Source organism: Carlito syrichta, unplaced genomic scaffold, assembly GCF_000164805.1.
Source record: "Carlito syrichta isolate Samal-C Ts95f unplaced genomic scaffold, Tarsius_syrichta-2.0.1 Scaffold307907, whole genome shotgun sequence".
Lineage (NCBI taxonomy): Eukaryota > Metazoa > Chordata > Mammalia > Primates > Tarsiidae > Carlito > Carlito syrichta.
The window spans coordinates 3,657-16,872 of NW_007252003.1; the positions used below are offsets into that span (position 1 = coordinate 3,657).

The window sequence follows — 13,216 nt, forward strand, 5'->3', positions numbered from 1 at the left end:
GCCTGGCCAGGGGGCGGGACAGGAGCAGGCCAGCCCTCCCTGTCTTTGTGGGAGCTGACAATGGGGGCTGCAACTCTGGGCCCTCCCCTGGGATTCCAAGTCCCCACAGGACCCTGCCTGGAGGAAGGTGGCTTCAGCAGACATTCTCCGGCCCCTGTTGACAGGTGACCCCCATCCCAATATGGCCACCCTTTGAACTCTAGGCCCACTCATTTCACACTGGCTCCAAGTCTGAATGCCCACAGCATGGGCCTCTAACCTGATAAATGACCTGTGGAAAACCTCTGCTCCTTCTGAGCCCCTCTCCCCACCTCTGCAGGGTTGCCTGAAGGCCTTTCCAACTCTGACCAAAGAATGTACCGACTCCCTACCCGCTGGTGGGGCTTCTCCAGGGGCGAGTCGCAGGGTGGGGAGGTACACTCAGCCCACCTCTTCACAGCAGCCTCTTCCCCACAGGCAAAAGGATGTGTCACTGTGCCCTGGAATCTCTGGAAGATTCCCACAGTTCAGTTCTTTCCTGGCTTTCAACTGGAGGAATCGCATCTTTCTTGCTCACATCTCCTGGGATGTATTTTTGGCCCTGGCGGGCTTGATGTGGTGGCCTGTGTGGGTGTTCCCTTTTAATTTGGGGTCCTGAGCCATCTGAGGCCTGGGCCAGTAATTACGAGAGCAGAGCCATTTATAGAAATGCCCTTGAGAAAAGTCAGTGATGAGACCTGAGAGAAAATACTTCGGAAATGAAGTTTTAGACCTTCTCCAGGCAGCAGGAGAAACCCCCTCAGGACACAGAGTCAACAGGTTGTCAATCCTGTCACTTTCCCATTGACCTGGGAGGCTGGGGAGAGGAGACCTGGGTCTTGTTGTAGGTCTGATGTGGGGGTCCTAGGCCTATGCTACCTACAGGATTAGTCAAACAGGTTCATGCGGTCTGCCCCCAAGCTCTGAGGGAGTCTGCCCTCCACCCTCAGGGTCCAGGCGAGGAATGAGGTGAGTCACTTAGCAATGTGAAATGTCACTGGCTTCTGAGGGGTCACACACTGTGACATGGAAGCCACTCCCAGACCAGCAGCAATGCCCCAGTCCAGGGACTGCAAGTGCTGGACACTGAGCCCCTGTCCTGAGGACAAGCAGCCCTTGGAATGAAGGGGCCAGGACACCCCTTCTCTGAGCTCCTGGAACACAGGGGGCTGATAAGCGGAACACTGAGAGGCCTTGTATTCACCCACATGTTTGGTCCCTGCCCTCAAGGGGCTCTCTGGCCAGAAGGGTGACTAATCCAGGGATAGGAACCCCCTGGCACAGGGGACAGGGAGAGGCCGACAGCCTGGTCTGTGTGGAATCTGAGGAGGACGAGGAAGCTCCTCTACTGGACTGAGAGCCACGTGGCCTTTAGACATGGTGGGATGGGGGCAACCCTGGAGCGAGCGGTGAGGAGGGACTTTGGAGGAGGGCATTTATAGCCAGAAGGCACAAGAGGCCCAAGAGACAGAGGGCAAGGCCAGCTCAGGGAAGACCTGGACACAGCGCTGAGTTCAGGCTACTCCCGTGGGCCCTGTGGGGCCAGGGCAGATCTGAGAAGCGGTAGGACAGGTCAGATGGGTCAGAAGTTTCTATTTTCCTCACAACCACTCTGTGCCGGAAGAAGAGCATATCTTTTGAAGTCTAGGTGAGTCTAAATTTCGTCCAGGCACAAAAATAGCCAGACCATTTGTTGGTGTTGGGCTGATGGTTGCAGGTTTGGCATCTGGAGGCCTAGCCTGTGAGTGGCAGACATTGGTTCCAGACATGGACAAAATTGGTGGAGGCTACCTCCTGCCCACAGTGGGCCTTTCCTGGAAACATGGGATGCGAGTGGTTTTATCCAAGGCTGATGGAAGAGGCCGAAGTTTCTGTGATTGTTTATTTTCCTGGAGCCACAGTGAGGCGATTCAGAAAGTAACTCCAATCCTTTCCCAGGTGGAGCTCTGTAGTAGGCGGCTTTATCTGTCTCAGATGCTGAGCCCACACCCCCAGCCTGTGTGTCCCCATGGAGCTGGAAGTCCAGTGCCTATTGGCTGCAGAAAACTCTACATGCGCACTGTGGCCCAGTGGCTTCCCACTTACCTTCCAGGGTCATGGGCAGTCACAACCTCAGCAGTCACTGAGTTTTTAGAATTCTTCTGACGCCAGGTGGCTCACGCCTATAATCCCAGTACTTTGGGAGGCCTAGGTGAGAGGATTGCCTGAACCCACGGTTCAAAACCAGCCTGGGTGACTTGGTGAGATATCATCTCTACAATAAATTAAAAAATTAGCCAGGCGTGGTGGCAAACGACTATAGCCCCAGCTACTTGGAAGGCTGAGGCGGAAGGATCGCCTGAGCCCAGCAGGTCAAGGCTGCAGTGGCTGTGAGCGTGCCACTGCACTCCAGCTTGCGCGACAGAGTGAGACTCCAACTAAAAAAATAAAATAAAATAAAATAAAATTCTTCTGAGGCCACAGGGCTTCTTTAAATCACGGTGCTGAGTTCTTGGAGGCTGAGAAACAGAACTTCTTCCAGATGAACAGGGTGTGCCGGTCACTCCAAGCCCCTCTTGTACACCTTGGCCTTCTGAAACCTGGATTCCAGCCACCCCAGCCTCCTTGATGTTTCTCAAACATGAAGGGCCTTTGCTGTCCTCCATCTCTTGACACGACTGGTTCCTTCTTCTACAGATGTGGTAACTTTTCCCCCGTCACTTACCAGGTTTTAGACTATGAATGGATTCCTAGCATTCCCAAAAGGCAGTGGTTCTCAACAAGGGACAATTTTGCCTCTCAGGACATTTGGGAATATGGAGAGACATTTTGGTTATTGCACCTGAGAGGAGCAGGAGGCACCACTGTCCTCTAATGGGAAGAGACAGGGATGCTGCTAACCATCCTATGATACACAGGACCGTCCTCCATAACAAAGAATTATCCAGCCAAAAATGTCACCAGTGGCAAAGTTGAGAAACCTGTCTAGAATGTGACCAATATTTGATGATAATGATGATGATAGACTCACCCTTTCTTAGTTAAAACAGTTTTTTTTATGTTGCTATAACAGAATACCTGAGTAATTTATAAAGAAAAGAGGTTTAATTGGCTCACAGTTCTGGTGGCTGGAATGTTTAAGACTGGGCAGCTGCATCTGGTGAGGGCCTCAGGCTGCTTCAGTTCATGGCCGAAAGCGGAAGGGGAGTGAGTGTGTGCAGAGATCACATGGCGAGAAAAGCAAGAGAGTGAAACCAAGGAAGACAGACTCTTCCCAACAGATTTCCCATCTCTAGGGAACTAATCCATTCCTGTGTGAGAACTCACCACCCTCCATAGCTCCCAAGGGCATTAATCTATTCTAAGGGATCCACCCCCATGACCCAAATACCTCCCACCAGGCCCTACCTCCAAATGCTACCACGTTGAGGATCAATTTCAATATGCGTTTTGGCAGGAATAAACCGCATCCAGACCATAGCAAAGGATAAATCATCTGTACTGTTCACCTTGCTTTAAAAATAATAATAATATCTCCTGGAGATCATTCTATTGCAAAATACAGATAATCTCTTCATTTCTTTTTTTTTTTCCAAGTTGGAGTATCACTCCTTCACCGAGGCTGGAGTGCCGTGACATGCATGCTTACGGCCTCCCCAGCGTCGACCTGCTGGGCTCCAATGATCCTTCCACCTCAGTCTTCCGAGTAGCCGGAACTACAGATGCATGCTACCATGCCTGGCTATTTTTTATTTTATTGTAGAGACAAGGTCTCACCAAGTTGCCCAGGCTGGTCTCGAACCCGTGGGCTCAAGTAATCCACTTGCCTCACCTCCCAAAGTGCTGGGATTATGGCTGAGCCACCGAGCCCAGCCTCTTCATTTCTTTACAGCTGCATAGCACTCCACTATGAAGATGTATCACAGTTCATTCAACTCATCTCCTATTGATGAATATTTTGGGCTGTTTCTAGACTTTTTCTGTAACAAATGACAAAATTGTTCTGTAACAAATAGCCTTGTACATGCATCTTTTCATATATTTGTGAATGTCTTTGGGACATTTTCTTAGAAGAGGGATTTCTGAGTCAAAGCACATATGATTTTGCTAGATTACTACCAGATTCCCCACCATTGGGATTGTACCAATTTGCATCCCTGCCACTGATGCATGAAGGTATTAATGTCTTATCTTAGAGTGTTACCACATCTAAAGTAACTCTACGCTGGACTGGAATTGGCAGTATCAGTATGAGGTCAGATTTTTAAAACAGATATATTTAAATAAACAGATAGACACACAAATATAGATGTGTGCTGATGCATGGGTTAGCATATACACATATATTTCCCAGCTCTGTCCACTGAGAGGGCCTTAAAAGCAGTGAAACTCCATACAATGAGCATACTCGGTGCCCAGATCTTGCTTTCTAAATACCTCTCCAAGAAAAGGAAGCAGAACTCCTTGGAGAAATGACTGACTCTGGGAGTAGGGAATGAATAATCACAAGGTGAGCCTAGAACATCCTGTGATACCAGACAGTTGAGAAGAAATTAGCCAGGCATGGTGATTTGCGCCTGTAGTCCCAGCTACTCAGGAGGCTGAGGCAGGAGGATCACCTGAGGCCAAGAGTTTGCAGTTGCTGTACTCCAGTCTGGATGACAGAGTGATACCCCAACTCAACTAAATAAGCAAATAAATGTGGAAGGAAAGAAGGAAATAGAAAATCACTATTGGCCGGGCACGGTGGCTCAGCCTGTAATCCCAGCACTTTGGGAGGCTGAGGCAAGAAGATTGTCTGAGCCCGGGGGTTGGAGACCAACCTGGGCAACTTGGTGAGACCTCGTCTCTACAATAAATCACAAAAACTAGCCAGATGTGGTGGTGTACGTCTGTAGTTCCAGTTACTTTGAAGGCTGAGGCAGAAGGATCACCTGAGCTGAGCAGGTCGAGGCCATGGTGGCCATGAGCGTGCCACTGCACTCCAGCACGGGCAAGAGTGAGACTCCAACTCAAAAAAAGAAAAAAGTGCCGGGCTTGGTGGCTCAGCCTGTAATCCCGCACCTTGGGAGGCTGAGGTGAGTGGATTGCTGAGCCCGCGGGTTCGAGACCCGCCTGGGCAACTTGGCGAGACCTCATCTCTACAATAAATCAAAAAATTAGCCGGGCGTGGTAGCGCACGCCTGTAGTTCCAGCTACTTGGAAGGCTAAGGAGAAAGGATCGCCGGAGCCCAGCAGATCGAGGCTGCAGTGGGCGAGAGTGGCCACTGCACTCCAGCCTGGGCCATGGAGTGAGACTCCAACTCAAAAAAAAAGAATCTCCTCCCACTTGCCCAAAAGTGAAATTATGGAACTCCTTCAAATCAGGAATCCCTTTCCCAAATTTTGCAGATAATTTACTACCCAAAAGCCTTGCTCCAAGCATCCAGGTACTTCCCAGGGCCACCCCCAGAGAAAGGATTCCTGGCAAGAGGTATCTCAGATGGTCCGGATCCAGGACATTGGCCAGGCAGGGATCATCTCCTGCACACACACATCCTCCCCCGCCCAGCCTGTCTGAATCTGACAGAGGACCTGGGATGAACTTCCCAACGCTACAATCGGCGGCAGAACTTTACCGGGAAAACCCGAGAAATCATGTTGTGTAGACCTTGGCCTTTCCCACAGATTTCCTCTGTGGACCCTCCAATACCAGCCGCAGGTGGGAAGCAGCAGCAGGCATTCTGTGCTGTGTGTTGGTTCGGTGCCTGTAGCACATCCTGTAGTGAAGGAGCTCCTCTGGGAGGCAGGACTCCCGGGTTCCGTTTCCACACATATCATAGAGGGAGGAGATCATACGTGGTGGATCATATGTGGTGCTTTCTATTCGAGCAGAACTGGGAGACAGTCCCAGGGGTGCTGTTGAGGTGATGCCTCTCTGGGCCTGGGCATCTTTGGGAGATTCCAGATGACCTTGGTTATTTGGGAAGGTAGGGGCTGGGCAGGCACCGACTAGAAAATGCTCCTGAAAAGCATGTTAGCAGGCTTTGCTGGACCATAACCAAGTGCTGACTACAGCGCCTGACCCTGCACAGTGTTCTTCTGACCCTACATCAGAGTATCATTTTGCAGATGTGGACACTGAGCTCAGAAGGTGAAGTGCCTTGACTAAGGTCAGGCAGGGAAAAGGAGGCACTTGGAAGCCATCCAAATGCCTTTGGTTGAACTGATATGCTTTAGTATTATATTTTCTCCCGTTTCACACTTTTATTTAGAAAAGAAAGAAAATCGAATGTCTCCTTCCCCCACCCCCAAGTTTCAGCCGTGTTCTCCTGATAGTACTGGCTGGATGTTAACACTTTGGTACTTTGATTAAGTTAGGACAATAGAGGTCAGCACCCCTCCCCAGCTCCAAAGGAATGGCCACCGTTAGTCCCTGTCCTTTTTTTTTTTTTTTTAGTCAGAGTCTCTCTCTGTGGTCCAGGCTGGAGTGCAATGGCACACTCACGGCCACCGCAGCCTCGACCTGCTGGGCACAGGCCATCCTTCTGCCCCAGCCTTCCAAGTCTGGAACTACAGGTGTGCGCCACCATGCCCAGCTAATTTTTTTGATTGATTGTAGAGACGAGGTCTCGCCAAGTTGCCCAGGCTGTTCTTGAACCCTGGGCTCAGGTAACTCTTGCTTCTGCCTCCCGGAGTGCTGGGATTGCAGGCTCGAGCCACCGTGCCCAGCTGTCCCCACCCTTTCACAGCCCTGTATGGAAAGGAGAGTATACCCACTTCGCAGAAGAGGAGACTGAGGCCACACAGGGTCACTGGCAGGTCAGGGCTCAGACCAGAAGCCCCAGCTACTGGCCACTTCTCAGCACTGTCTTAATGGCTAAAGCAGGGGCAGCTCCAGGTCGCTCCACTCCGGCTTTTGAGAAATCCCTTTCCTAATCCAGAGGAACAGCCACTGAGCAGCCACAGACCCACACAGCCTCCGCCAACAAGGGACACTCCCTTCAGCAAGTTACCGTAATGTCGATCTTAATGCTGCACCCCAGGAAGTTTTGTCAACTTCTGATGAAAAGTATTGTATTCCTAAAAAATTCCCAACTTCTAGACTTGCCTGGAACAGTCTGGGTAGGCAGTTTCCTGTGCTGGAATTCCTGGGTGGCTTATCAATTTCACAAACCCCCAGAAGGGATGTTTGGAACTGGGATCAGTTCAGCAGAGCAAGACTCTCTTGAGCCAGCTTGTGTAGGCTCCGCTGGTCAGCAAGGGAGGGAGGCCACAGAGCTTGGAGTCTGCACAGGGTTGACTACCTTCTGGGTCGTCCCTTCAGTCCTCGGATCCAGCAGGAAGTCAGCATCTGGCCAGCAGACAGGGATTCCCAGTGATAGGACCCACAGGTCAGCCTCCACTGTGCTCTGGAGGCAGATGCACGCCATGACGCTTTGAAAGAGGTCAGGAAAAGGGTGAGACCAAGCGGCTCCTCCGCTGTCTGTCCCATGCCCTGTGACAGCCAACAGCGTGGACCTGTTTCCTCCTGCAAATCAAGGATTCTTACACCGCCATGTAACAGAGGGGGTCTGCTCAGTTCCTGAATCCACTGAAATGGTCACCAACGCTGAGTGAGAGTGTATTAGGGAGAGGGCATGTTTGTGTAGATATTCATGGCACAGGTCTCACTCGGCAAAGGTCCAGAACTTTGCCTCAGTGATCTCCGCCTGCCAGGGAGGAACCCGGACCATACCCTGTGTCACGCTGCCTCAGGTCAGCCTGGCTCTCAGCCAGGCATTTGCGTAGCCAGCACCCTCAGGCGCCATGGGGCAGTGCATGTTTCACTCCTTCCCCGCCCTGGGCTGGGATGAAAGCTCACCCCCTCCTGCCCACACATGTCTGGCCTCAGCCCTGCCCTGCACAGCTGTCTGCCTGCCCATCACCGGCCCAGGTCCCCACCACGAGGACAGGAAGTGCTCCCCACATCCGCCTCGGCCGCACAGGCTGGTGCTTTTTACAACCCTGACTTGTGGTCACTGAGCCTAGCAGCCAGAGAGAATTTTTTAAAAGACGTCCAAACATGTAATTAAAATCTCAGTGTCGGGCTTTGGGGAAGGCACTGGGCGGCTCCCACCCCTGCTTTCCGGAAACACAGATTTTTAGCTTTTGAAAGTGACAGGAGGCTCAAGTGAGACCGCCCTAAGTATACCGTCCTGGGCATTTCCGTGCAGCTGGGGAAAGGTGGGATTTATTCCACAACCATGGCCTTTGCTGGACCGTTAGACCAGCCCCCGCCACGGGGTCCTGCTTCCCGTCTCACCTCCAGCCTGTCCCCTGCCCTTGCCTCCACAGATGTATCCCAAACCGCCCCTCCACCCAGGCTGCTCGCCTGCTACTCCCAACCCCTGTGCTCACCACTGGTGGAAGCACAGCCTATGTTCCTGGCACAGCCTATGCTCCTCAGCAGGCAGGCTACAGCTGTGCTCACATGCTGACCCACACAGCACTCAGCCGTTCTGCCTGTTCTGCCTCCACCCCTGCACCTCTGCCTGGAGTGCCCTCCCTGCCACCTTCTCCGCCCGCCAAGGCTCTAACCCATCCTTAAAGGCCAGTTCAGATGTCACCTTCTACATGAAGCCTGCTCAGATCCTATCACCCACTGGGACTCGTGACCTCCCCAGCCCCTGACTGGACCTTTTCAGGAGCTTATCCCTCTTACCCTGGTTTCTTGTTCATGTCTACACTTCCCTCCTTCCTCCTCGACCTCGTTCCAGAAAGGGAACTCGGGTCCTCTGCCCTCTGCTGCTTCCTGCTGCTTGCTTGCCCGGCCCTGTCCTCAGGTCACACAACTCTAGTCCTTGACTCTCACTGGCCTGTCCCCTGCAGGACCTGTCTCCTTGATACCACAGCACACTTGCACTCATGCCCCGGCCCAGCCCAGCTGTCACCTCCCCTCCCCTGCCCAGGCAATGGGCAGACTCAGGATGGCCCGTGTCCCACTGCAATGCCCTCAGCTGTACCCCTGTTCCGCAGGTTTTTCTATGGGGGCTGTGGCCCTTTTCTGCCTTGAGTTTGATGTCCCTCTCCACTTTAGCCTGAGAGCTCCCAAAGGAGGGCCTCTCCTCTGTCTCATCTGTGGGTCCTGGACCAACTGGGGCCTAGGGGGATGCAAGAGGAGTTTGAGGTTTGGAACCCAAGGCCAACAGTACCCAACAGGTGCAGGGCTCAGGGTGTGCCTGACTACACGACCTCTTGGTCCTGTCTACACCCTGGGGCAGAGCCTGAAACAAGCCTGTTTGTAGGGGGAGCTGGCACAACCTAGGCCGCCCAGACTGCCTTCCCTAAAGCAGCAGGTGGTGGGCACTAGGTAGTGGCGGATCATACCCAGGTCTGCCCACTCTGGAGCCCAAGCCATCCCTAGCGACAGCCTGACTCCCTTTTGTCTTCCAGTGGAGCTTGACCGTGCCCTGGGCCACCAGGAGCCCCACTGGAAGGAGTTCCGCTTTGACCTGACCCAGATCCCAGAGGGGGAGGCGGTCACAGCTGCGGAGTTCCGGATATACAAGGTGCCCAGCACCCACCCCCTCAACAGGACGCTCCACATCAGCGTGTTCGAGGTGGTCCAGGAGCAATCCAACAGGTGCCTTCCCCTCGGCCCAGGTGTCCACGTGCCTCACAGTCTCCTGGTCAAGGCTCTGCTGGTGTGTCTGGACCAGAGGGTAGGGGTGGGGTGAGGTGGAGCATTTCCCAGAGGACTGATAAAGGAGTATCAAAGACAGGAAAGATGCTTGGCCTGAAGCCTCATGGCACTTGTGGTGGAGCCCCAGTGACAGTCCTAGCTTCAAGTCCCCGTCCTGCCACGCTGGCTGTGGGACCTTGGATGGGTCACTGAGCCTCAGTTTCCCCATCTGTACTTGGGTACAGTAACACCTTTGTTGGCTGACTCAGTGAGATAAGGCAAAGGAGAAGCCCAGCCCAGAGCCAGGGCAGATGGACCCTCCAGCAACGTCCCCAGGCGGGCACTAGAAACACCAAGGCAGCTGTGCCGGGCTCCGGTTAATTGTCCTTTCGTGTCCACAGGGAGTCTGACTTGTTCTTTTTGGATCTTCAGACGCTCCGAGCGGGGGACGAGGGCTGGCTGGTGCTGGACGTCACAGCAGCCAGTGACCGCTGGTTGCTGAACCGTCACAAGGACCTGGGACTCCGCCTCTTTGTGGAAAGCGAGGATGGTGAGGCTCAGGGGTTCCTCTGCTCCAGCACAAGAAGCGGCAGGGGTCACAGTTGGCCCTGGGTGCTCTGCCTTTCTAGCAGGGCCTGCTGCAAGGGTCAAGGAGGTAGAGAGCACAAGGTCCACACAGGAGGCCCTCAGCTGGAGCTGGTCCCTCCTCTCCCCTGCAGAACCAACACTGGAGTTGAAGAGCGCGTGTCAGAGTCTTCCTTCCCCAGGAAACGGGCAGTTCTTCCCGCCTTAGGAGTTTCTGGACTGGGAAGAGGAGGACAGGAAGTGGTTGTACCCTTAGGCCCTGAGTCTGAGAGGCTGGTTTGAATCCCAGCCAAGCAGTGCCCTAACTCCCTGGCCTTGGCAGGTACCTCCTCTCGAAGCTTCCGTTTTCTCTTCTGCAGAACAAAGATTCACCCCTTCCTTCCCTGGTGTTACTGAAGCGCCTCCTTCATCGCAGGCAGTGAGAATACAGAGGCCAAAGTGGGCCCGAGATTGGCCTGTTTGAGGCCCAACAAGAGGGGCCGTGGAGCAGCAGAGAGGGCAAGTGTGAAGAGGAGATGGGGAGGGGCTGGCAGGGGCCGTTCTGAGTTGGGGTAAACCAGGCAGAGGCGTCTGGGGTTTTGAGAGTCATTTGTTTTATGTAATAACAGTGGAGGACAGCAGGATCTGATTCAGGTTTTTAGAAAGAACCTTCTGAGATATGCCCCCGCAAAGGGGTGCAACATGCCTCCCCACCCCTTCCTTGTGGGCTACACTCAGTAACTTGCTTCCCGAACGTCTGGGATGGCCAGGGGTGGGTGGAGTCTCTCTACAGTGGAGAAACCTGACAAGCACCCTGTCAACCAGGTGATGAAGATCACCTGGATGACAGGGCAGGTGGCTAGTGCGTGCCCCTGGCGTGAGGTGAGGGGACTGGCACTTCACCTCGGAGGTCGTCCCCCCCAGAACCCATAGCCCCAGTCTAGCCATGAGAAAAACATCAAACAAACTCAGATGGACGTACTTTGACAAGTACTTCTCAAAACCATCAAGGTCACCAAAAACAAGTAAAGTTTAAGAAACTGTAACAACCTAGAACCTAAACAGTCGTGACCACTCAGTGTGATGTGGTGTCCGGGATGGGATTCTGGACCAGGGAAAGACGTTAGGAGAAAATCTATGAAATCCAAGTAAATTATGGTATTTACTTAACAAAAATATATCAATATTGGTTCGTTTGTCGGGACCAAGTCACCCTAGCAGTGCAAAATGTTCCCATTTCCGTGGAAACCGGGTCCAGGCATATGAGAACTCTGTACTATCTTTGCAAATTTTTCTGTAAATCTCACTTGTTGTACAATTAAAACTTTACTTAATATATGCATAAAATAAATGACTTCCTGGGGAGAGGAGGCTGAGATGGACAAGAGAGAAGGCAGAGAGACCCGCTGCAGCCCCATGAGGTCCGGGTGGGAGCTGCGAGATGCTTGTTGGGAGCAGTAAAGATGGAGAAGGGTGGAGAGAGTAGAAATGCCAGGATGTACTTACAACTGGCAAGCAGGTGAGGGAAAGGGAGGAACCATGGATGACACGTAATCTAAGCAGTGGATGGTTTTTAACAGATATATATATGTGTGTGTGTGTGTGTGTATATATATATATATTTTTTTTTTTTTGGCTGATTGGAGAAATAGAGGAAGGGCAAGTTTGAGGCAGGTGATCAAGAATTCTCTTTTGGCTGGAATATTATTGAAACTCCTAAGCCAGGCATGGTGGCTCATGCCTGAAATCTCAGCACTTTGGGAGGTGGAGGTGAAAGGATTGCCTGAGCCCAGAGGTTTGAGACCTGACTGGGAAACTTGGCAAGACCTCATCTCTATAATAAATTTTAAAAAATTAGCCAGGCGTGGTGGTGCTGGAATGTAGTGCACCTGTGGTGCCAGCTGCTTGGAAAGCTGAGGCAGAAATATCCTCTGAACCCAGCAGGTCAAGGCCGCAGTGACCATGATTGTGTCCCTGCACTCTAGTGTGTAAGACAGAGTGGGGTTCCAGCCAAAAAAAAAAAGGATACCCCTGGGCTATTACTGAGATGCCTAGCCTTTATGGAAATGCCATTCCAGGGACAGGTCAGTGTGGAGACCTGAGCGTGAGAAGGGCTAGAAGGTAAGTGGCTTCAAAGCCAAGAGCCCGGACCAGGTCACCTGGAGAAGGAGTGTGGTGAGACCGTCAGTATCCAGAGGTCTCCCAAGGAGGGGCCAGCCAGGAAACCTGGAGAGGAAGGGGACCCAGAGGTCAGAAGAAGAAAGTGTTCCAGCAGCAGGAAGTCGTCATCCGTTCTGCTGCGAGTGCTGAAGACAAGGATGAAAGGTGACCAGAGGATTTAGTCACACGGGGGTTGCTGATGACCGAGAGCTGGGTGGAGTGTGGGGACAAGGTCTGATTGGGAGGGTGGAAGGAGACAGGCAGTAGAGACGGTAGACAGATCTTTCCAGAGCCTTTGCTGGGGAAAAGCAGCAGTGTTGGTTGGAGAGAAATGGGGGTGAAGGCAGGGCCTCTCCAGGTCAGGAGACAGACCCGGGCGCTTCAGTGGTGACGGGAGTGATTCCGTGGAGAGGGAAGAAAATGGCAACGTTCTGGACAAGTCTGAGATGGGGGCAGTCTCTTCAGGCGCAGGGACTTTTCCCGAGGGCAGTGTGACGATGTGCGCCCCTGGAACTGAGCTCTGGGACACGGGAGGGCAGTGACAGGCATCTCGGCGGGCTTCAACAAGCGTGCTTGGCACGGAGTCAGTGCCCAGCGAGGGTGTCTCATCGTCTTAGTTGTCACCCTGCAGGGCCCGTCCACGAGACACTTGGCGGGCCTGGGCTTTCTGGCCGGGGCTCCACGGGGCCTGTGCGCTGCACGCGGGCGTGAGGAGGACAGGACCCGCCCCGGCCAAGTCGGGGCCCCCATGCCAGGGGCGCGGGAGGGGGCCCTCCTCGTCCTGCGTCGCGGTCGGGCGGAGGGTGGCCCCCGGGCCGGCTTGGGGCAGGACGTCACGCGCGGGCGCCGCCC

The 13,216-nt window shown here is 53.3% G+C and overlaps 1 protein-coding gene across 1 annotated transcript; it reads left to right on the forward strand.

Annotated features, from left to right (window-relative positions):
- Positions 1–319: 319 nt before the first annotated feature.
- On the forward strand, positions 320–10,433 carry LOC103267072 (bone morphogenetic protein 8A-like; the record flags this gene model as incomplete). The annotated part of the gene is made up of 4 exons (XM_021715856.1): positions 320–406; positions 9,412–9,601; positions 10,042–10,241; positions 10,360–10,433. Coding segments are annotated over 4 exons (551 nt in total), but the record flags the coding sequence as incomplete, so codon positions are not given.
- Positions 10,434–13,216: the final 2,783 nt, after the last annotated feature.